Source organism: Sturnira hondurensis, unplaced genomic scaffold (genome assembly GCF_014824575.4).
Source record: "Sturnira hondurensis isolate 20B ecotype Veracruz unplaced genomic scaffold, ASM1482457v3 Scaffold0020374, whole genome shotgun sequence".
Lineage (NCBI taxonomy): Eukaryota > Metazoa > Chordata > Mammalia > Chiroptera > Phyllostomidae > Sturnira > Sturnira hondurensis.
The window spans coordinates 233,909-258,575 of NW_028093005.1; the positions used below are offsets into that span (position 1 = coordinate 233,909).

Here is a 24,667-nt window from a genome sequence, read left to right on the forward strand (position 1 = left end):
CCAAGCAGGACCCTGGATGCTGGCAGCAATTGTGGCAAATGTGCTGCCTGGGAGACTGAGCCTGGGACAGGGGTAGGGCTCTGTCCTGTGAAGAGAACATTCCAAATACGGGCACTGGCCCAAGTTAAGATGTAGGAAGAAGACAGGGAATATCTATTAGAGACCCTGCCCTCAAGGAGCTTGCAGTCCACCTAAGGAAAGAAAAATGGAGAATGTGAAAGCCACAATGTTATATGCATGTTGTTGAGAGCCAAAAACAGAGTGTGTGTGGCAGAGGGCAGGGAGTGAGTTTTCTCAGCCACCCTGCAGAGGCTCCAGACCGCATGCAACAGAGACAGCAGCAGCACAGTCACTGGCAAGTTCGGGCCATGAGTGAGATCCTGGGAAGGGGCCACGCTGGACACCAGGCCAGGCTGCCTGGGCTGCAGGATACCCACCCAGCACCTAATCTTGTATTTACATACTCTATCCACTGCCCCTGAGGATGCAAGCCAGAGGGCCAGTCCCTCCGATGGACAGGGCTCTCAGTTACCCGGCGGCTTACCCTAGGCTGCCTTCTTCCTCAGGGGCCCCAAAAGGAGAGCACCTTAACACATGCTGGCTGAGAGAAAAATGGCACAACTTTCCTGAGGGAACTGCAGCCACTTGTCCTGGAAGAATCCTGGGACAGGTGTCTTACATTAAAGGGACAAGGCTCTAGAAGAATGAGCTTTAGGAACTGAAATTCAATCAGCACAGGCAGATTCATCTAAGAGTTTCAGACAGTGACATAATCCATAAAGTGACATTTACAAAGACACAACGTGACTGCGTCCCAAATGCATAGTTCGGTAGATCCCTCTGAGTCTGCCAAAGGCTGAGGTCACCCCTGGGAGTCTGAAGTAGATGCGGTGATGATGGCCTCCTTCTGGAAGCTGCTCCAAGGTCATCCCTATTAACCACAGGAAGGTTTGAGAAGCTCTGGGGCCCCTACAGGCATGCCGACTCGAGTGGGGTGTTTCTGCCAGGGTGAACACACCAAGAGAAAGAGCCCCAGCCTGCAGGATAAGGGGTCCTCTCTGATTAAACTGGCCACCTCTCTGGTAGGGGCATGCCTGGATGTGGCCCTCACCTTGGAAGACTTCTGAGGTTGTGCAGAGGGAAAAGGCCACTGCTGCACAGGCTCCCTCTGAGAAAAGGGTCCTGCTGGTGCACAGCCAGACTCTTGGGAACAACGTGCCTGAGCTGTGGGGCCGCACAGCGGCCACCTCCCTTGCTGGTCGTGCTGTCGGCTCTCCTTCCACTCCATGCCTTCCAGTGTAGTGCTGTGAGGGTCTAGGGTGGCCCCAGCACGGCATCCTCTCCTCAAGGGGAAGTACATGGCAATGAGGCCAGCACAGACCCCTGCATCTTCATCTCAGCCAGCCTGCTCCACTGCCCTGGGGCCACGCCCCGCCCCAGGTCACCAGCTGTGGCCAGGGGAGAAGGAGATTGGGAGAGGGGTCACATAGTACAATCCAGTCAGAAAGACTTGTTTTTTATTGTTGTTCCAGCACACTCATCCCAATTTTCCCCATTGCTCTCCCCTGCCCCGCCCACCCCCCACCCCCACAGTTAATCCCCACCCCACTGTCCATGTCTGGGGGTCATTTATACTTGTTCTTTAACTAGGCCAGGAAGGACTTTTCTGATAGTGCATGTGACCCAAGTCAGAGCTTCATGCCCCTAAAAACAATCCAAAGTGGGAGGTGGGGTGCAGGACAGACCTTCTTTTCTTCCTCGGAGCCCCCAGCCACCAGACATGCTGGTGTCTGAAGTCCACATTTATTTTCTCTTTGTCTGCACATGATTACAGTGAGCCTGCTGGCCAGGATGCTGGGTTACTCTTCCTCTTCTCTTTCTTTTCCCCACATTTACATTTGCAACCAGCTACCGGGTGAATCTCTTTGAAGGCATATTCAGGACCTGGTTGCTGGCTCCTGCCTGCATTGTTAGACTGTGCCCTGCAGGACGGTCCCCGGTCAGGATGGTGCCCTGAGAACAAACACTGTTTAAAGCTGCCCACTGTGCTGCCCAGGAAAAGGATGACCCCAAGCACATGTCAGGAATGTTAATTAGGTAAAATTTGCAACAGTCCTTCGGCCAGAGTGTGCTAAGACTCCTGGTTGAGGTTTCTCTGGAGCATGACCAGCGCTGCCCCCACAGCTGCGTCCACATCCTGCCCAAAGGACACTGGGAGAGGGAAAGCCCTCCGCACCTCCTCCTTCAGCACCTCATTCCTGGACAGTGCACTCCCACTGCTGACCACCCGCTCCACGCCCCACTCTTTGAGCTGCTGAAACGGAAGCATCGAGTGCAGGTTCTGAACAATGCCTCGGCACAGGGCCCGGGTCACGTGCCCCAGGGAGAGGTCGGAGGAGGAGATTCTGGTCACTGAGGCCAGCTGGTCTGGCAGATGCCTCTCGCCCAACACTGTTGGAGTGATGGTTAGGCGGGTGTCTCTCTGCTGTGCAGCTGCCTGGATCATGCATGAATACACAGTGGATTCTTCAACCTCCAGGCCTGCCAGGAACAGAGAAGACCCGTGTGAGCTCACGCACCCCCTCACTGCAGGATGAGACAGCATAGAATTCCCTGAGGGCAGGCACAGATCCGCCAATGGCTCCCCTCTGGCTCCCCTCTGGCTCCCTCTGGCTGATCCCACACACAGCTGGCTGCTTCCTGCTCAGGGACTCACATAATCTGACCAGCTGTGCTCTGTGCCAGGTCTCAGCCAGCCCTCTCACTGCAGACCCCAGCCAGACTTCAGGGGGAGGTCATGTAAGTGTTGCTGTGAGCCCTAACCGTCCCACCGCTATGGGACCGCTGGTGCCTAAGGGGCCAAAATGCACACGCTGGCCAACAAGTATCATGGCTGCTACCAGACTTAGCAGCAGTATCATAGAAGTCCCAGGGTCACAGGGCTGATCATGGTCTGGCCCCGCGCCAGCAGAAGTCAAGACCAAGTGCTTCTCACATCTGAACATGCACAGGAACCACTTAGGGATCTTACTAAAGTGCAGCTTCTGACCACACACCTGGTGAGGGCCCTGAGAGTCTGCATTTGTTATCAATCAGCTCCTAGAGGAAACCAGTACCGCTGGCCTGAGGACCACACTGCTTGAGAAGAAGGCTCTAGACCAGGGCTTACCAACACTTGAGGGCATCAGAATCACCTGAGGCACCTTTATTAAATGCCACGCTCAGGCCCCGCCCCCACCTCAGACCACATAATCAGCGTTTCTGCAAGTGGCGCTGGAACCTCAACACTGTTTTAAAAACTCCACAGGTGTCTCCAGTGTGCGGCCGGTGCTAAGAGCCACCAACCTAGCGTCACCATGGAGTGTCATCGTCAGCACACTTAATGTGTACAAACTCAACTATAATGCTCAGAAACTAGAGAGAGAGAGAAGTAATTAAAATATCACAGTCAAATTTTGATCAGCAGGACTCTGGTTAAACTCTGCTGAGTGAGTATGTGTCTTTCCTGTAGAAATCCTACTAAAATATCAGAAAAACCAGGTGCTTGGAGGATAACCTAGTGCAGTCAAACTCTGGTTCTCGAAAGTCTCAGCCCTCAAACAATTCTGTTTGTGACCAAGTCACTCATGGGGAAAAAATGACTCAGTTGTCAAGCAAAAATTCAGGTCTCAATTCTCGACCCGACAGCCCTTTCATGCTGATGCCTGTCTGATTGACCACCTGTCTCTCAGGCGACAAACGACAGAGATTCTGTTTTTGAACAAGTCGCTTCTTGAACAGTTTTCTGGAACAAATTAAGTCCAAAAACCAAGGTTCCACTGTACATGTGCCCAAATATATACACCTGTAGGGCTGAGCCCTCAGAGGGAAAGTGCTGGGTCAAAGGATATGACACTCTGTCCTTAGAACTCATACCAATTCACACTACACAGCGGTGCCTAAGATGCGTCTCTGTCCACCTCCTAGGAAACACAGTGTGTCGGAAACTTCTGAAAGAACAAATATAAATGTAAAGCCATCAACTAATGGGAAAAAAAAGAGGGAAAGGAGATAAAGAAAAAACAGATGGATCAAACAGAAGACAGAGAGACTAAGGGAATGTGAAGCCTCAACGCAATGTGGTAATCTGGACTGCATCCTGACACAGAAAAAGGGCATTAGTACAAAAGCCACTGAAACACAAATAAAAGCTACAACTTAAAAATAATAATGATGTGTTTGTATTTCCTTACTAAAAATTCAAAACCATGTTTAAGGAGATGTTGAAATAAAGCGTTGTCCCTCGCTCAGACACGCTAAGGCCACAACGCAGGCCTGGAGGAACTCCTGCAGGAGGGGGTGCCGGCCGCGGGCCTGAGACGTCTGGCTTCCCGCCCTGTTCCGCGTCCCTTGGCCGCCACCCCATCCCAATCCACTAGGGAGACTCACTGCTCTGAGTTACCAAATGTCCCCACCACGGGCTTAGAGCCACGGAACATCGGAGCTGGGAAAACAAAGAAGGGAGGGGACTTGCCAAGGCCACATAATGATTTGGGGACAGAGCTGGGAACTGAGGCCACTCTCCTGGGTTGTGCCCATCACACGATCCCTATTTAGCAAGGATTATATCACACTGACTGTGGGCCAGACACTGTTCTAAGTGCTTCGTAATATCAACTCACTCAATCCTCACAGTCCTTGAGACAGGTACTAGGACGATCCCCCCTATCACATAAGGAAGGTAAGACACAGAGGAATTAAGTAACCTGCCCAAAGGCACACAGGAGGTGGAAGCACTGAGATTCAAACCCCAGCCACCTGGCCCCGGACTCCCTTTTAAGAAAGGGAGTCAGGAACTACTAACCAGAGTTAAGGGCTGTGCGGACTAAAATACTGTAAAATGCCAGGTTTTTACTCATTAATGTTTAATGAATCCTTTTATTTTCAGCTGTCTATAGTCATCAGAACAAAAACCTCAAATGTGAGGGACTCAGGGCCTCACAGACAAATAAGACAGTAGCCCCCACTGGTGTGGCCCAATTGGTTGGGCGTCATTCTGCAAAGCAAAATGTTGCCTGTTTGATTCCTGGTCAGGGCACATGCCTGGGTTACACAGTCAGTCCTCAGTCAGGTGCATATAAGAGGCAACCGATCAATATTTCTCTCTCACATTGATGTTTCTCTCCCTCGCCTTCTCCTTTCCCCTATCTCTAAAAATAATAATAATAATAAATAAAATCAGAGCGGGGGGCAAGAGAGAGAGACAGAGACAGAGAGAGACAGAGACAGAGACAGAGACAGAGACAGAGAGAGCACGCCCTGGCTGGCGTAGCTCAGTCAGTTGAGCAAGGACTGTGAACCAAAGGGTCTCAGGTTCGATTCCCAGTCGGGGCACATGCCTGGGTTTTAGGCTAGGTCCCCAGTGGGGCCCATGTGAGAGGCAGCCACACACTGATGTTTCTCTCTCTCTCTCTCTCTCTCTCTCTCTCTCTCTCTCTCTCTCTCCCCCTCCCTCCCTCCCTCCCCCTCTCTAAAAAATAAATAAATCTAAAAAGAGAAAGAGAGAGGGGAACTGGGAGACTATGTTGATTCTCCATAGTCAAGGTTAGGAGAGGTGGTGCTCCTTCCACAAAGAGAGAGCAGGTAACAGCAGCTTGGAAGATGAGCGGCTAGAAGCTCTGGTTCCTGAGGAAGGAAGAGAAGTTCTAGAACCTGGCTGGGTCTGAGACACAAATCCAGAAGTTTCAACAGCACGTTCAGCACCAAGAAACTCCACAATGAAAGGACAAGTGAGACGCTGCCACTGTGTGGGCTACAGCTTACCTAGATCCGCCATCCACTGGACCAGCATGTGGACAAATGTGGCCAGCACGTTGCCCCCATTGAGTGACGCCGCCACTGCCAGGTAGGTCCGGTCGAAGTACGGGAAGTAGGCGACTGGGGCTGCGGGGTCTGGAGCCTGCGCCGGCTGGAATCCTGAAGGCATGGAGGCTGCCAGCTGAACCGAGGTGCTGATGTTGAGAACTGGGTCCAAAGAAAGCGACAGTGAGGTCTGTCAGGCTGACTCGGAGGTCACAGGTCACAACAGGACAGGGGGAGGGTGCTGGTTTTAAAAATATGTCCAAAAATTCTGTGACACTCTTTCTTTCGGGTGGGCCTGCCTAACTCCCCTCCCCATGAGTGTGGGCTGGACTGAGTGATTTGCTTCTAGTGAGAGAATGAAGCAGAAGGGACAGTGTGTGACTTTGGAGACCAGGTCATCGAAAAGCCCTGCAGCTTCTGGGAAGGCAGGTGATGTTGGAAGCAGCACTACAGAGGGACAAGGCCTCTGCCAACAGCCCCGCGACGGGGCTGGGAAGAGGACCATGCAGGCCTGGCCAGACCTTCAGATGAGGGTAGCCAGCCCTCAACAGCCTGACTGCAATCTCACGAGGGGCCCAGAGCCCAACTCCCCCGTCACACTCAGAGCCGTGATTCTCAGAAAGTGTTTCATCTGTTTCAAACATGGACATTTACAAGATAAATTTCAAACCCAGACACACACACACAAAAGAAACTGTGTGAGATAGTAAATATTTGGTGCTTTTAGGCTACTGAATATTGGGGTGATTAGTTAGACAGCAGGAGACAACTATTTATAGAGAGTAAGACTTCAGCTGAAATGTTTTATTCTCTGCAGAGGTCTCGTTCATTTTCGGCAGGTTCTACTTCCTTCTCATTTCCAGGGTGTTTTGTTTTTATTTTATTTTTTTAATCCTCACCCAAGGATATGCTTAATTGACTTAACAGAGAGAGGGGAAGTAGGGAGAGAAAAAGACAGAAATATCAATGTGAGAAAAAAGCATCGATCGGCTCTCTCCTATAAGTGCTCTGACCAGGGATCAAACCAGCAACCTAGGTGTGTGCTCTGGCTGGGAACCCAACCCGCCTTCTGGTGTGCGGGACAATGCTCAAAGAACTGAGTCACCTGGCCAGGGCCAAGGTGTTTTCCTTAACCTCCCCTAAGAGCAGGAGGAAAAGTCCCAGACCCAGGGCAAAGGGGACAATTTCCTCCTCTGGATCAAGGCCAGGGCCCACAGACTCTTCCAGCAGTTTCTTCCCCATTTGTCACAAGACCTGACCTGTTCTTCTCTGTCTGTTGGGAGCCAAACTAACTGAGGTCAGCATTTCAACTTTCAGAGTGGGTGGCGGGGGCGGTCAGAAGTGACAGCAAAAGCAATCCAAGAAAGCAAAAGTGTTTACTTTCTGCCACATCTAGCCTTTTACCATCATTATAAACCAGAAACAGTGTGCCCTCCACCTGACCCCTCAGGTGGAGGTGTCAGTGATGGGGGCCACCAAGTTTGCCCATGGGCATGGCACGGTGAGCACAGGCCAGCAGCCCCAGCCTGGAACCAGAGCCTTACACCTGCACAGTGAAGAGGGGGCCCAAATTCTACCTTCCTCCTGTCTGAAGAGCCTGTCACTCACCACCCAGAGAGCACGTTACCACCCAGACACAGGACAGCCCCTTGGAGGGAGCAGCCTAGTATTTGAAAGCCACCAGGTATGAGAAAGAGCCAGGCCTTTCCAGGCACCACCCCAGCACCTCAACAACCGCCCCATGAGAAAGGCACTGTCCCCCTCGCTGTGGACAAGAACAAGGGCTCAGGGAGAAAAGTGGCCTGCCCAAGGTCACACCAGACGGGAAATGTAGACAACCGAAACTCCAACCCAGGCCTCCAGGCCAGGCTGCAAACCCAGGCCAGTTCCCTGACATGCACGCCTTGAGGCGAAGGGAGGTGGAAGGAGAGAGACAGTGTCCTTCCTGGGGGAGTTAAAAGTCACAGGATAAACTTAGAATGCTTTCCTGGGGCACTGTTTTTAGTTGAAAATTGTAGAGAAAAAGAAGGTTTTGAACTTTTTTATCTCAAATGATTTTTATCACATATATGTGCAAACAAAACTGACAGAATTTCACCTTTCCTGCTCAGCTAATCTTGAATTACCAATCACTACCAGAAACAAAACAAAACCAGTCACTTGAAATTGTCTGTAAAGAATGTGATGAAAAAGGAATGAACCACTACACAGAGGATAGTGCTGGTCAGAATTTCTAAACTCAGGGCTCAACTGCATGAGTTCTAACTGAGGCGAGAAAAACAGACGTGATGACAAAAAGAACGAATTCCCCATCCCCGCCCCCATCACAAGGAGGGGCTCCCGGAGCAGACTCGCTCAGCCAAGCTGCCACGGGGACCAACTGAAACACGCATCCGGTACCTACCCTGCAGGCCTGTGGGCAGCAGGCCCCAACCCTACCCTAGTCCGAGGGCGGGCAAAGGATGGCCCACAGGCCACACCACCTGTTTTGGAACGGCTCAGGAGGTGAGAACAGCTCTCACATTTTTTTTGTAATAATAACTTTATTGAGATGTAATTCATATCGGTTCACCACAAAATGTACCCCTTTAAAGTGTACATTCTGGTGTTTTTCAAATACTCAAGGGTCGTACAACGATTACCACAGTCTAATTGCAGAATATTCTGATCACTCCAAAAAGACGCCACACCTGTTGGCACTCATCCCCTTCCCTTCCAGCCTCTGGCCACCACGAATCTGCTTCCTGTCTCTCTGAGTTGTCTATTCTGGACATTTCACAGAAATGGGATCACACAACACGTGGCCTTCTGTGACAAGCTTCTTTTCATTTCTCTCGCTCTCACGCATATGCTGTGGCACTTTAGTTCTGTGTATATACCACATTTTTTCAATCTATTTGTCAGCGGATGGGCATTTTGGTGGTTTCGCTTTTTGATTACTGTGCGGCTAGTGACATACTAATGCTGCTGGCAACATTCATGCACAAGTTCCCATGTGAACATGTGTTTTCCATTCTCTTGGGCATACTTTTATTTAGGTGTGAAATTGCCGGGACAGGTAGTCCCTCCCCGTTTAACTTTTGGGGAATTGCCAGGCTCTTTTCAAAGGGGGCCACACTATTTTACAATCCCAGAGGCATGTTCTTACATTTTCAAAGGGTTAAAGAGAAATCAAAAGGAGACAAGTATTTCATGACATATGAAAATTATATGAATCAACATCTCTGTGTCTATAAATAGTTTCATTGGAACACAGCAGAGGTAGTTATGACAGAAACTATACAGCCCACAAAGCCTAAAATATTTACAGTACGGCTCTGCACAGGAGAAGTTTGCCGGCCTGGCCCCGCTCTGCTGCCTCCACCTCTCCGTGACTCTCACTAAATACAGTCTAGACTATAGATTTTTAATCAGATGGGATGAAATTTGCATTGACAAACACGATCACAAAAACCCTAATCTACTAATCTCTTTTCTTGGTCACAGAGTCACACAGAAACCTGCCAACCAGAGTCATTTCCCTCACCTGGCCCTGGAGAGGAAAGGCACAGACTGGTCAGGACAGCCCTGGCCCCACTGGACTGGAAGGGGCTTCAGCTCTGGGGAGGAGGGTGTTTCCACGTTTGCAGAAAAATGATGGGCAGGACGCTGAGGCTTCCAGGTACATGTGCCTCACTGCCCATTCACTGCACAGAGGTAGAAGTCTGAGCACAGTACAAAAGACTTACCTGCATCTGTCCTTTGGGCCATACAGGAATAGACAGAGGCCTGTAAATCACCCAAGGCCACGCCCACCTGTGTCCCCATTGGGATTTCAAACCACGCATGGGAAGTTCTGCCGGCCACACTGGCGGGCTCACCGACGTCAGGGAGCAGGTGGACAGGAAAGCCAGAGGCCCTCAGTCTGCAAACCAGAAGTGAACAGCATATTGACCCAGTGGTTGGTTTCCTGGTTTCTGCTGTTTCCAGGAAATGACAAAGGAAAGCGCTACAGGATACAGGTAGGGGAAGGGATGGTAGAAGCCAGAGTTTTCACAGAGGCCTCTCTGGCTTTCTTAAAACCAGGAGAAATAGGCTGGTATTTTTAAAAGAATGAACACTGGCTTTCAAAAGGTTCAGATTGGCCTTCAGGGGAAGAAGAAACCCATTTAAGCAGAGATGCACTGGCATCGGGCCCTGTGTCTGAGGGAACACAAAGACCCTGCAAAGGGAGTTTCAGTGCAAAGTCACGGTTGGTTAGCCCGGCCCACACCAAAGGCAAACCCATGAGTCACCTCCTGCATACAAATGCATTCATCACTCAGGGTTAGTGAATGTGGGGCTGTCAATTTTATAAATCATGCTGGAAAGTCCTTTACCTGCACTACCAGGTGCTTTTTGTTTATTACAGAGCTCAGAATTGGGGCCCTGAAGGAAGTGAACCTACAGGGCACTGGACTTCTGGACCTGAAAAGGCAAATGATTGTTTAAGCAGAACTTACAAGGCATCCTTCATACATACTACTTCCATTTCTTAAGCTTGTTTTAAAATATATTATAGAGTGAAAGTTGTTCTTTGAAAGTGACAAGGTGGGCTGGGCCACAGAGAACGGGGGAGCCCACCCCAGGTCTGGGTGGCTGTGGAGGAACAGGACAGCATGGTGTGGGAGGTGGTCCCCCTCCCCAAGGGCTTCACTTACTGCCTGTGCCCAGGGGACAGGAACAGGCTGGGGGCCCCTGGAACCTGATTCCTGGCCTCTTGGAATCCCCCCCTATTCCCGGGGGAAGCCCCACTGAAGCTCTCGCTCCAGAGATGCCTCCCTTCCACTGTGGCCACCTGCAAGGTTATACTCACATCTCCAAGTTCCAGCTTTGGCTCTGGGTGTTGAAATAGCCCCAGCTAGCAGCGTTCTGGTCAGACATCACAGGCTTTGGCAAGCCACACAGCATAGCGACCACATAGTCATGGATGGTGCCAGCTGCATCATAGGACTCCAGGAACCCTGGGCTGTTTTTCACACCAAAAACAATTCAGCGTGGTCTGACAGGGATTTAAAAGTATCTGCTGCACCTAGCTATGGCAGCGTGGATTAGGCATGGCATTGCTGGGTGGCAGCCAGGACCCCAAATGTGTGGGTCCCCCAGATGGACCTCCCGAGGTGTAGCCCTCCCAGCTGTTCCAAGCAAAGCTGCCTTTAGGGAAGGAGACTCAGAGGAGGACTCATCCTGCCTCAGAAAGCAGGACATTGGCTGTTCTCAGCAGCCCTGACCCCACCATGAACTTACCACATGACCCTTGGCAAGTCCCTTGTCACCTCTAGCCCCTTCTTTCCCCCTCTGGGTGAGACTAGGATAGCCAATAGAGAGCCCTCTGGGAAATGAAGCAGTTCCAGACCAAGTCCAGGTCTTGTGACCACACGCCACACAGGGTCACACTCACTGAGGGACAATGCAGCATACAGAGTGAAGCTGACAGGCTAGAGGCGCCACCCCCCTCATCCTTCTGGAAATACAGCCCCCAATCCAGAGAGCAGACGTAGGTACCTATTTTTCAAAAGCCAGAAGATGGTCGCACAGCCAAACCCCGTGGCCACACTGAGATGGGACTCTGGCTGGGGCAGAGAGGCCAGGAACCCACTGCTGCATCGGCCATCCTGCCAGGTGACCAGGTGGCTCACAGCTCTGGGCTTGAACACAGGGGCAATCCCTCCCTCTGTCCACTCACAGCCTGGAACAAAGGAGATTAACAAAATCAGAGAAAAGAGGGGCTGACCAGCAGCAGCCGGTCCTCGAGACTGCGCTGCTAGCGAGGTTCCAGCACAGACCTCGTCACCCATGAGGACGTTTCCCTCACACATGTGGGTTCTGCTTCCAGAGCACCCGGCTCCAGCGGCTGGCTCTGCCACCACCAGCTACAGGGCCCCGGGCAACTCACTCACTCCTGCATTTGTCCCACTTCTTCTACGTTTCTTTTTATTCATTTTTTAAAGTTGATATTATAACCCTGCTCAGGTAGGGAAAGAAGCATAGCATACTCTCAAGTCCCCTGGCCCTTGTCCTTCCGACCCCCACCAAAGTGACACCATCTAAACCTGCTTCTGGATGATTACGGATCTATTTTCTCTCTTCCTTTGGTCTCAGCGAAGTGACTTTTAGACATCAAACTTTACTAAAGTATCCGCCATCTTTACTTCATTTATTTCTTAAAACAATTTCTGGACTTTTTTTCTCTGCTTTTATTGAAATATTTCACCCCAAACTTTCCAGTGTAGGTCTTTCAGTGGCAAAGCATCTGCAGGCCTGTATCCTCAGAATGTTTTTCCATATCCTCACATCTGAATGACGGTTTGACCACTACAATATTCTAGGTTCTGAGTTCCTTTTATTCATTACTTAAAAGCACTATTTGTAGATATGTGGTAGGTTGATGCAAATTACTTGCTACTCTTCCCATTAAGAGGTAGAGTCTAACCTTCTCTCCTGCAATCTGAGCTGGCCCTCGTGGCTTGCTCCACCAACACATGTGAGGCAGGAGTGACAACCTAAGACCCCCAAGGCTGGGTATAAGAAGCCTGGCCGCTCCCACCAGAGCTTCTTGGGGTGGTCGCCCAGGGGAAGCCAGCTGCCTTGTAAGTCCCACTGCCCTGAGACCACCGTGCTGGAGAGACTGTGTAGAAGGCACATGCAAGCATCTGGCAAGCCAACCCCTGCCAAGCCCGGCCTTCTAGCCTTCCCCTCCTGGGCACCAGAACCACCCTGAACCCTCCAGGCCAGTCTGTCCACCGGAGCAACACTGTCAAGCAGCCTCCGTCAACTCCACATACAGTAGAAGATCAGTCCGCTGAGGCCCGCACAATACTTACAGGATATGATAAACTAGCTACTCTTTTAAATCACTGAGTTTGGAGGTCGTTCATTTTGCAGCAATAAATAGCAAAAAACACTATGCCGTTGCTTTTTTTACATAGAATGTTACTGTTGAAAAAAATTAATGTCAACCTGCTTCTAATTCTTTTCTATGGGACCTGATCTTTTACTCTTGGGAGCTTTGAAATCTTCTCTTTGCCTTTGAAATCCAAGTTCCCTACAGTAGATCTAGCTGGGGTTTTCTTCACTCTCCTCTCTGACATTTTATGGGCCCTTTCAGTCTGGGGCATTGCATCGTATTTTGTCAATTACAGGAAAATTTTCTTCACTCTTCAAATATACCCTCCTCTACCACTTTCAGTTTTCCCCTTCTGGGTTCCCTATCACTCAGAGCTAGTGCTCCTGAATCCTCAATGTCTCTCAGCTTTTCCTGTATATTTCCTACCCTTTGTTCTTTCTTCTTTCTGAGAGATTTCCTCAGTCTAACCCTTCATTTTCTATTTGAAGTTCAATCAATGCTGTTAATCCCATCTATTACATTCTCTATCTCAACTATTATATTTTTCACACCTAATATTTCTGCTTGGTTCTTTCTATGTTTTTTATTGTTTCCTTGCTAATATCCTCCTTTTAGTATTATGTCAACCTAACTTTAAATTCTTAATTCATTCTAAGAGTTCTGCTTCTCACACTTTTCTTGTGAAACAGTCTTGCCCTTCAAACGTCTCCTTGTCCTGGCCCAGGAGTTCATTTCGTCCTGGGAGTACTGGCTGCTTGGTCAGGTAGTGGAAATGGGCCAGACCTCAGTCCTGTGAGCCCCCAGGGGCTGGGGACGATGGACCCACAGCTAGTCACTCCCATGATGGAAAAATTCCTCCTCGGGTCAGGGCTTCCCCTTCGCCCTGCAGGAAGGAACAATGTTATGAGGATCCTTAGACTTGAGTCACTATCCCTGAAACTTAGGCAGGGATATCTGTTTTTCTCCAGTGCCCTGATTTCATTCCTGAAGATACCTGAGTTCTTGTGGGTGTGAGGACAGGGGCTACTGTCCCAAGGCCAGGGCAAGCCAGGGGAATCAGCAGCTCCCCTCCCAGTTTATCCTTCCACAGGCAGGGCCTCTTGCCCAAACCCAAACCACTGAGCTGCTTTTCTCTTACGGCTCCTCTGAAACCCGTCTTGGGGGCAACAGCCAGCAGCCAGGCTGGCTCAGCATTTTGGTGGCATCTGGAAGCCCAGAGGTACTTCTCACTCTGCTTCCTGGATTCCGGCAGTCTTCCCGCCTGTGCGTTGACTTCACTCTCTGGCTATCAGCAAAGGGAAGGGTTAGAGTTAGGGTTAGAGTTGTGTGCTGTGTGCACTGTGTGTGTAGGGTTGTATGTAAGCACATGGAACAGTACCTGACACACAGTAAGTACCCAATTTATATTAGTATGATGATTATGATGAAGACAAACTGTTACCTTCTAAACCCTAGCAGCCCTCGAGAAAGAGACTATACCCACTACGTATCTTTTGTTCCCTGTCCCACACCTCCATGCAATTTAATACAGCCGCTGCAGCGGAGTGGGAAAAGCACATTGACAGTCAACAAACGTTATCGGCAATCAAGAAAACTCCAGATCTAATGGGTGGAAAGGAGACTCTGGCTTCCACTTTGCCTTGCTGCCTTGAAGCAAAGCAGGGCAAAGCCCTACATAAAGGTGTTTCACAGCTGGGTCTGAGCTCAGACCCTCAATTTGGGAGCTAAGACCATTATATTTTCCTATCCACTTGCTCATCAAGAACCAAAGAAACAGATTTAATTGCCCCTCAGGCCACAAAATATCCATTCATTCACCTGTACATGTGTGACTAAATGCTTTATTTATTATCTAGTTTGTATTAGGCACTGGTTCTAGTCCCTGAGATTATAGCGGTAAACAAGGAAAAGTCACTGCCTTCACAAAGCTTATATGCTAGCGATGTAGAACATAAGCAAGCAGATGCATGTCACCAGGTACTTTTGGTATGAAGAAATATACAACAGGGTAAGGGGAGAGTGATGAAGGAAGTCCCCTCTGAGGTGACATGGGAGGAGGGGCCTGCAAGGAGTAAGGGAGTGAGCCATAACAAAATCAGGGGACCTGTGTTGCAGATAGACAAGAGACCAGGCCAAGGCTCTGAGGGATCTCACCAGTCTCCGTTGGTACCCCTGGCCAACACCCAGAAGACCAGCGAGGCAGGTTAAAGACGCACAGGAAGTTTCTCCTGGGGGGAGAGGATGTTTGCTCCTCATAGTAGCCTCACAACTCCATTTCCTCCTAAACCTGGTTCTTATCCCAGTGCATCTCCTCGGCTTTTCTTCAACCTCTTTATCTGTCTACAATATTCTTTTGATCTTTTTTATTTTTAGACTGTCTTTTTAGTTTCTTTGTATTACAAAACAGACATGGAGTTCTTACCATGTACCTGGTATTATTCAAAGCACTTTAAAAGTATTAACTTTTTTTAATCCTTACCCAAGGACGTGTTCATTGATCTTAGAAAGGAAGGGAGGGAGGGAGAGAAACACCAATCAGCTGCCTCCCACATGCGCCCCAACAGGGGATCGAACCTGCAAACTTTTGGTTTACAAGAGGATGCTCCAACCAACTGAGCCATCCAGCTGGGGCAAAATATTAATTTATTTAATCTACATAACAGCCTTATAACATAGATGTGATAATAATTCCCATTTTATACATAAGAAAAATGAAGAACAGAGAAGTTAACTTTTTTTTTGCCAATGGTCAGTCACCTGAGTGGTAGAACCAGGATTTGATGCAAGTAGCCTGTTTCAGAATCTGGCCTCACAGACACTTTTTCCTAACGCATTCTTATTTTAAAATGGTCAAAAACTACAGATAAAGCAAAAGGCCGGCTCGACAATTTTCCACCAGAGTCTCAGCTCCCTTTCTGTAGCTATCAGCACTTGCTGGGTCGCTGTCCAAAGTGCTTACACTCATACGCATTTTGTTTGGTTGGGTTTTCTTTTACTTTGTTTTGTCTATTAAAAAAATAGTAGTATACTGTATTTACATTTCCAGGAGTTGTTTTTATCATCCAACAAGGTGTTCCAGAGTTCTTCTCATGATGGTGTACATGAAAGTACCTTATTCTTTTTAAACTACTCTGGGTCATTCTATAGCCCGGGCATACGAACAGTCATTCAGCCATTCCCCTGGGATCCAGTGTTGCCGTTTTCACGGCTATGAACAGGGTGCAGCGAGCAACCGTGATCATGCCTCCTTATGCACATACGCGTCACGGTACTTTTCCTGGTCAGACTCCTAGTAGTAGTGCTGTTGAGTCACAGCAGCTACCTTATGTTTTTCCTTTTAGTAGAAGCTTTCTTCTTTTTAATAGGCCCTGCCACACTGCCCTCCAAATTGGCTCTGCTGATTGACACTCCCAGCAGCGGTATTTAAAAGAACCAATTTTCCACCCGTTTGCCAACTCCTGACATTATAAACTTTAATTTCTTATAATCCAGTGAGTAGAAAAAGATTTCTCATTGTTTTCAGCTGAGCTTCCCTAATTACTAATGACACTGAGCACCTTTTCATATGCTTAGTAGCCATTTGTATTTCATTTTCTAGGAACTGCCTTCCTTTACCTTTGCCCATTTTCCACAGGGCCATCTGTGCCTTCTTCGTTATTGTTTCTTTATCTTCATCCATATTCACTTTGTCTATATAAACTAGCAAATCTTTCCTCCCAGTCTGCCGCTTGCCTTTTAGTTTGGTTTTATGATCCCCGCTTCTGTCCTGCCATTACTGAGGCTGAAAATGGAGTCTTGAAACAGGCGTAACCACAGGCCTCTCAGAAGACACTAAGTCATTCCCTTGCCCTCCTCCAGCTGCCTCACCTGTGCCCTGTTGGAAGCACTTAGCTCTCCGCTCCGGTTACTGGTCCCCATCTATGCTGACTGCCTTGAGTGTGCCCTGAAAGGTGAGGGCTTCATCCATTCCTTTCATGTCTCCCGTGGGGCCCCGCACAGAGCTTTATATATCATAGGTACTAACCCCCGAACTGAATTATGTCCACCATTAAAAGTGGAACGACCTGATCCCAAATTGATTTCACTTAACTCTGCTAAGCAGGGATCATCATCGTCAAACAGTGGCTTTTCTCCTTCCCAGAAACAGAAAACAAGACAAAAAGGCACGCGGGCCGGCTCGATGAAATATTAAGCAGCATGTGGTTGCTGCAAAGTCCAGGAGATCGGCAGAAAGGAAGGCGTGCGACCAGACCGCAATCGTTAGATCTCTGTTGTTCTCTTTGGGAAGGGTTTTAGTATTAAAAGGACATTTATTCTCGTTAATGCAAAATTAAGGAGTTTAAAAAGCTTTTACAACCTAGACTCCCTATGAGAGGTCAGCTCTAACACCCTAATCGGCCTCTGCTCCTGATACGGATGGGAGCCAAGCAGCTCCTGCGGCCTCAGCTGGCCTGATGACAGGCAGACGAGTGGGAGGGAAGGAAGGAGGGCGCCTGCACTGGCTCCTCCAGGTGGCCGGCCCGTCCTGGGGACTGATCAAAGGTCGCGGCAGGAGACACCAGTCACGCTGCTGCTGAGGAAGTCACCACTCACTTGGCCCAGGGGAATCGGAATCGCTGACCTTCCTCCAGGCAGGAAGAGGTAAATCCAACATTCAGATCCCCTTAACTTCAGCCCCCCAAAATAGCCAGCCATCCTCTACTTAAAACACCTGTAGTAAAATGTTGGTATTTTTGAAGGTGGGTGATGGGTGTGTGTCAGTTCAGAATACTACTCTCCCTACTTTTACATCAATATAGAATTTTTTATAATTAAAAAAATTATTTTCACCCTGGCCAGCATGGTTCAGTTTGTTGGAGCATCATCCTGTAAACCGAAAGATTGTGGGTTCAGTCCCCAGCCAAGGCATGTGCGAAAGGCAACCAATCAATGTTTCTCTCTCACATCAATGTTTATCTTTCCTCCTCCCTTCCCCTCTCTCTAAATCAATGAGTATGTCCTTGAATGAGGATAAATACGTATTTTTTAAAATCTTTGATGCTTGCTGTATCAGGGATGCACAACTTTCCACGGGAGTCTAAGCCTTGTCTGGACATGCTGTTGGAGAGTTCCTCCCTTCCTTAAGCTATTGTGCCCCCCCGTAGCTCCAGTCCTCCCAGAGGCCTTTAAAGACTCAGCGTCTGTACTCAGTTCTACCTCGGTTCAAAAGCTGGAGCTGCCACTTGCTACCATACGACCCCATGCATATTACTCTAGTCTTTCCGAATCTAAACTTTTCATCTGCACAATGGGGGCAGTAAGGTACCCTACATCATAGGGTGTTGGGGAAGTTTCGATGAGATCATGCAGGTAATATCTTCTGCTTAGCACCTTGCGTGTAAATTGCTCATTAATATTTTATCGGCTTAATTCTCCTCCTGGAGGCCAAACAGAACAGGTCACCCACCTCTGCACTAGGGCAGACCTCCTGATACAAGATGACCAACCAAATGCTTAGCTAGCAACTGAGCCCATAAAGAAGACAGACCCTCGAACTTAACAATCACAAATATCTGCAACTATGTTAAGCAACAAAACTACATGCAAATTCAGATGGGCTGGCTTCCTCTGTGTCTCAGCATCTCCACAGTCACACTACCTCTCGGCTGCCAGCAGTGATGGTCTGAGACACTGACACCCAGAGGAAGAGCTATGGAAAATCCACTCCATGGAATCCTACAAAGGACCGGGGAACTCACTCTTCTCCCTCTTCCACCCCTGGTGAATGTGCTGATGGTGCGTGAATGGACAGCTCATTAACACATGTGGATAAGACAGGACACGCACAAAACTCGAGGCAGCATGCACCCCTGCACCCCGGCTGCAGGATGACCAGGCCCTTCAGAGAGCCCTCGGCGGCACTCTTCTCGTTCCACCAAGACTGTTAACAGCATGTGCTCATCCCCGGAGCCCCGCATACCTTGGCCTGTCTTCCAAAACATGACTCCATGCATCTGTCCTGACACTCCAATGCCACAGACTTTCCGGAGCTGCTGCCGGGGAAGAGCAGCAAGGCACTCATTTAGGGCTTGGATGATTCTACTCACATCCTGCTCCCGAGCCTGGAAACAGAACAGGACACATACGGCAACCTCCAGGGTTTTCCGGGTGGCTGCCCAGCCAGTTCCACTGGGGTCACATGCTGACTGGCCTCAGGGAATATATGTGAGACTGAGGGCTCCCCGGACCAGGACTGTGGTGGGCAAGGCTCTACTCCCTGCCTTCACAGAGGCGGCACCGCTGCAGATTAGGTTTGGCAAATGGCCCAGGCCCTGCCCTCTACTGCGGTGTGAGCTGAGGAGAGCATTGCCCCTGCCCCACAAGAAGTTACGGTCTAGCAGGAAGGACAGGAAAAGACAAGTCAGGAGAAATAAGGCAAGGGCCTTCCACAAGACACAGAGAGTGTTCGGGCAGAAGGACAAAACACAGCAGAGAGGAACCTTTCCTGAGTGCCCTGGGGTCCAGGCCCTGGACTCAGAAACAAAAACCCACCTAAGGAAGGCAGGCACAGAGGAAGGCCAGAAACGCCTGGGTACAGAGCCAGGGGATGCAAGGGCAGAGGCTGGGGCCCAATCGGTGGGCCTCAAGCCCAGGGTAAGGGGCTCTTCCTAAAGGTAATGGGGAGCCCCTAAGGGCTTTCTGAATGGGAGAGTATCATCACCACAGCTGTGTTTTCAGATTACTCGGGCAATGGTAGACACTATGCAGAGGAAGTCTGATAGTATAAAGAGATTTTGGTGGGGTGGAAAAAATTCAGGTAAGTAAGGACCATCTTTTCCTAATTTGCCTATTCTGCAGACTTGCTATCTCCTTGAAGACTTCTGTAAACAGGATAACCTTGAGAGACAAAGTCATGAGAAATAAGTGGAATGTAATCAAACAGCATATTAATAAGTCCAATGGTCCTAAGAAACAAGAATATGAAAAGAACGCAGAATTTGGAAACGTTCAAAGGTCTTTGAAGTCAGATCTCAGAGCTAAAGAAATGCTATACCCAATCAAGCAGTATATCCAAACAAGTGGGAGGTACAGACTAACTTCCAAAGTAGGCAACAATGTGACTCGACCATAAGAAATGTGGGTTCCCTGACCACCTCTTCTTTACATGATGAAGCCCCTCTTAGGGACTAGAAACACATAAAACTCTAGGATCTGATCCCATCCCAGTAGATGCCCTGATCAGTAAAGTCTCAATAGGCTAAGGAAGCTACCACAAAATATGCACTTGGGAAAGCAACCCAAGGATCATCATTATTTTCTTGGTAATAAGTAAATTTCAAAGTGCTTAATCTACTTATATGATTAATACAGGGTGTGGGCAAAAGTAGGTTTACAGTTGCGTATGAAAGTTTATTCTTATATTGTTTATAAGACTATAAAAATTTAAAAATCATAAAAAATGCAAATCATAAGACTATAAAAATTTAAAATCATACTTATATGATTAATACAGGAGTGGGCAAAAGTAGGTTTTTGGTTCATATAAAAATAACACAATAGCCCTGGCTGGTGTAGCTCAGTGGATTGAGCGTGGGCCTGTCAACCAGACAATCGAGGTTCAATTCCCAGTCAGGGCACATGCCTGGGTTGCAGGCCAGTTCCCAGCAGGGGACACACGAGAGGCAACCATACATTGATATTTCTCTCCCTCTCTCCTTCCCTTTCCCTCTAAAGATAGATAAATAAAATATTTTTTAAAAAAACACAATAGTTAATAAGTAATATATTATTACTTATATTATTGAACCAAAAACCTACCTAATAAGTAATATATTATTACTCATTAACTATTGTGTTATTTTTATATGAACCAAAAACCTACTTTTGCCCACCCCTGTATTTGTGCTTAAAAAATCTTTGATTATTTGGTATTTTAAGTAAATGTATATGTTCAAGAGAATTTGGCATAGATCACCTTTGTAACTCCAATTTAAAATGTGAAATTGAGCCTGGCCAGGTTGGGCATCATCCTACAAAGTGGAAGGTCACCAGTTGGCTTCCCAGTCGGGCACATGCTTGGGTGGTGGTTTCAGTCACTGGTCAGGGCGTATGCAAGAGGCAGGTGATTGATGTCTCTTTCTCACATCGATGTTTCTCTCCCTCTTTTTCCCTCCCTTCCCCTCTCTTTAAAAATAAACAAAATAAAATCTTTTTTAAAAATGTGAAATTAAAGTTAAAAAGATAAAAATAAAATGTGAAACTGAGTGACCTAGATTTGTGATTATAAATTCAAATCTCACTATATTTATAAAAGGATTTAAAACATATAAAAGCACTTAAGGTTTGTATAAGTATATATTTAATTTATTAGATTTATAAAAATTATTTAAGTATTCTGAAAAGATTTAGGTCAGACAACTGCAGCGCCTAGGAAAGAAAATGTGTAACTGCAGTCTAAAACATCCAAGGTATTTCATTACCAAAATGGGATTATTATTCAAAAGCCTTCAAAAATGGTGGTTAAATATTAGAGTTAGAAGGGAATAAGCTTTATAAGATAAGTTTAAAGGCTTAAGTAAGAAGTAGGGCTCTGAATTTAATAAATGGAATACTTACTTTGATGTCAACCAAAGTAAAATGTTTCTGCCACATAAAAATTTCAAGGTACAAAATAAATTTATGTTTAATACCTAGAAGAACACATGGAAAATTCAGAAGAGAATGCAGCTCAGCTCTTAATAAATTTATGGTCTGTTCCTTGGGGAACTGAGAAAGCTTATGGTCCTGGAAAAGCATCTGAAGACACAGCCCTCAGGCCCCTCACTTCCCTGCATGGGGCAGTGCAGCCCTCACCTCCTCGGAACAAGCCCCTCACTTGCCCCCTGTCAGCCTCCTGGCCTTGGTCAGAGGCAATTCTTGGCTCCTAATAAGCATGAACAGAGGAGCAGAAGGAAGGGGAAGAACAGGGAAGGAGATGGGGAGAGAGCGTAAAGCACTTTCCTGAGGAGGCAAGCCCAGATCCTAACAAGATTCTTCATATCCGGGGAGTCGACAACAGAACCGACTTGGCAGTGAGAGACAAGGAGGAGGTACATGGTTGTGCATGCTCCTGTAAGAGGAAAGACGACAGTGGGGGAAGGGAGGATGCAAGAAGGTCATTCAGACCCACACTGTCCAGCACAGCAGTCATCAGCCACATGTGGCTAACCTGAATTGCAATGTGCTGGCAGTGTGAAATCCAGACCAGATTTCAGATTTAGTATGAGGTGGGAAAGAATGCACAATGTCATTAATTATTATATGTTGGAATGATACTACGTTGGGAACACTGGGTTAAATAAAATATGCAATTAGAATTCATTTCAGGCGTGCGGGACGTATAAGATGGTACAGAGGAGGATAAATGATGATGGAAGGCAACTTGCCCTGGGGTGGTGAGCACACAACACAACATACAGATGACAGATTACAGAACTGTACACCTGAAACCTATATATATAATTTTAGTAACCACTGTCACCCCAATAAAATCAATAAATTCGTTTCATTTGCTATTTTTTACTTTTTTTAAAATATGACTATAGAAATTGAAAATTACAGGTGTGGCTCAGATATCTGTTGGACAGTGCTGGCTTAAAGAGTTCGCACAACACAATCAGATAGTGCATCCACCCAGGACAGAGGCGCTACTGTGTAAAATGGGCCAGGGCGGTGCAGGCTGTGTGCGTGGGGATAGCGATGGAAGAAAAGAGGCCAGATGGCAGTGAAGACAAGGAGACAGGCAGTGTTCAGCAGGGAGTTCAAGTTTTAGTGCTGTGATGGGGGACAGGCAGTGGGTGCACCCACGCTCTAACAGGAAAGGCACTGCCCCCATTCCTTGGTTCAGATTATCAACTGGTCTGCATCAAGATCAAACCCTTGCACTTCAGATTTGAAAAAAGAACTTAGAAAGTCAGTCAACCCTCCTCCTTCATGCTTTTTATAGATGAGGAAACTGAGGCGGAAAGGAAAAATTAGTAACTCAGAAAGGGTCACAGAGCTTCCCTCTAAAACCCTAGTTGCAAATACCTAAAAGCCTGACTTTCCACACGGTTGCCAAGCTTGACCACGGCGTGCACAATACTTCTAAAGGCTGAGAGGTATGGTCATGAGGAAAGAACAGAGCCATCAGCTATTTCTATAGATCAGTGGTTCTCACCCCAGTGCTTTCTGTCTCCTAGGAACATGTGGCAATATGAAAATGTTTGGGGTGTCAAAACTTGGGGAAGAAGATTCTACTAGCGTGCGGTGGGTTAGAGGCCTGAGATGCTGCTAAACATTTTACAGGGCACAGGACAGCTCCCCACCACAAAGAAACACCCAACTCAAAACAATCGACAGTGCCAAGGTTGAGAAATCCTGCTGTAGATGAAATTCTATGACTGCTCTTTGTCCCACAGCAGCACACACATGTGGGGCTTGAAGGGGGGCTGTTACTGGCTTCCCCTAGTCCCCTCAGTAGGTGTGGCACAGAGCTTGTAAGCAGAGAAGAGCCTGCTGGCCGCTGGGGGAAGCAGGGAATGCAGTGTTCAAGGAGTAGCCTCACGTAAACCCCCTCCCTGCAGTCCTGGCTCTGGTGCTCACTCCCAGAGTTGGAGCCGACTTCACCTCCACCTCGCAGTTCACAAAGTGAAATCTTCATTCTACAATGCCCTGATGCCCCAACCCAACTAATTTTGAAAGCCTCTCTGAAAATGCAAAGTGTTCCTGAATTCTTAATCTTCTGAAATGCCTCAGAGCAAGACGGACTCTGAACCCTAAATAACTGAGCCCAGATATGTGGCAAGAGCTTGGGAAAAACAAAGCTCTCGGGAGTGGAGTGTGGCTCAGAAAATGGAGGTCTGTGGCTAGAAGGGGCCACAGAGGCCACCTATTTCAACTCGGAGAAGAACAAGCTGAGATCCAGAGAGGAGGTTACTCAAAGTTCCTTGATATTAAGTTCTACTGTCAATTAACTAAACATAGAGCTACTTTTTTCAGGGAACTAATGGGATTCAGCTCTGAGGATTGACATCCTTTCTGAAGCCACACCTGACATCAAAATCCATTGTGGTAAAACTCTCCATTTCTATCTTGCCGCTTTCACAAGACACTAAACCACCACAGTGTATAACTATCAATCCGATCTTCTTCTAATGACATGTCTCTCAATGTCTATCTTCTGTCTGTCTTTCCTCCGAGGCCTTTCCCTCCGTCCTTCTGTTTTTCCTCCAAAATGCCTCAGTCTCTGGAGACTTGGGGAGGGGGCCGACTTTTGTTGACCAAGTGTTGGAGTTCCTCAGTCCACATTCTGCTCCTGTTATGCCAGATTCAGCAGCCGATTTCCAGGGGGAAACCCAAACTCTGCCCTGAACTGGAGGACGCAGGCAGGTGTGAGGAGAATTACACAAGGAGAGGACTTCCCCGCAGGTCAGGATACAGAAAATGGAGAGCAAAGAGCAAGGGGATGGGAACCATAAGCAAGGGCCCTCGAGGAGGCCAGAGAGTGGGGAGACCTGTGCCAACAGGCAGGAAAGCTCCTGGGACCAGCTCTTGGGACCTGCCGGCTGGAACAGTCAGGGAGACCTTTGTGAGGAAGAGGGGTGTCGGGGTGGCCTCCTGAGAGAAGAAGAGGGTCGTCAGGAGGCTACTGGAGGCGGCGCGGCGCCAGGGCACTGCCTCACCTGCGACCCGGCCGCCGCGCTCTGGGCCGCCGCCTCCGCCCGCGCGGCCCGGACACTGCTGGCCAGTATCACGAACCCTGACGGGTCGTCGGGAGCGGCCTCCAGTACCGCCGCCTTCACAGACGTGGTGCCCAGGTCGATGCCAAGAGTGACTGACGGTGCAGCCATGGCCGTGGGGACCAGCTTCGGTCTCGTCTGCTGCGGTGGGGGGCCCCAACCGCACACTTCACCCGCGATCGAGGTACAGAGGCGGAGCCTCTCTTGCCAAGCCCGCTGCTAC

The 24,667-nt window shown here is 48.4% G+C and overlaps 1 protein-coding gene across 1 annotated transcript; it reads right to left on the bottom strand.

The window, feature by feature from the left end:
- Positions 1 to 1,591: 1,591 nt before the first annotated feature.
- SHPK (sedoheptulokinase) lies at positions 1,592 to 24,634 on the bottom strand. Its single transcript, XM_037029563.1, has 7 exons — positions 24,388 to 24,634; positions 18,666 to 18,807; positions 11,365 to 11,548; positions 10,676 to 10,828; positions 9,570 to 9,745; positions 5,803 to 6,003; positions 1,592 to 2,541 (listed from the first exon to the last, which is right to left on the bottom strand). Exons 1-7 carry the CDS (start codon positions 24,553 to 24,555, stop codon positions 2,132 to 2,134), a joined length of 1,434 nt encoding a protein of 477 aa, XP_036885458.1. The 5' UTR covers positions 24,556 to 24,634; the 3' UTR covers positions 1,592 to 2,131.
- Between the last annotated feature and the right edge of the window lie 33 nt (positions 24,635 to 24,667).

Coding starts and splice junctions, on each gene's coding strand:
- SHPK (XM_037029563.1), bottom strand. CDS start 24,555: ATGGCTGCACCGTCAGTCACTCTTGGCATCGACCTGGGCACCACGTCT. Junction 18,808..24,387: donor GCGCGGCGGCCGGGTCGCAG/GTGAGGCAGTGC, acceptor TTCTGTTTCCAG/GCTCGGGAGCAGGATGTGAG. Junction 9,746..10,675: donor CAAAGCTGGAACTTGGAGAT/GTGAGTATAACC, acceptor TCTGGTTTGCAG/ACTGAGGGCCTCTGGCTTTC.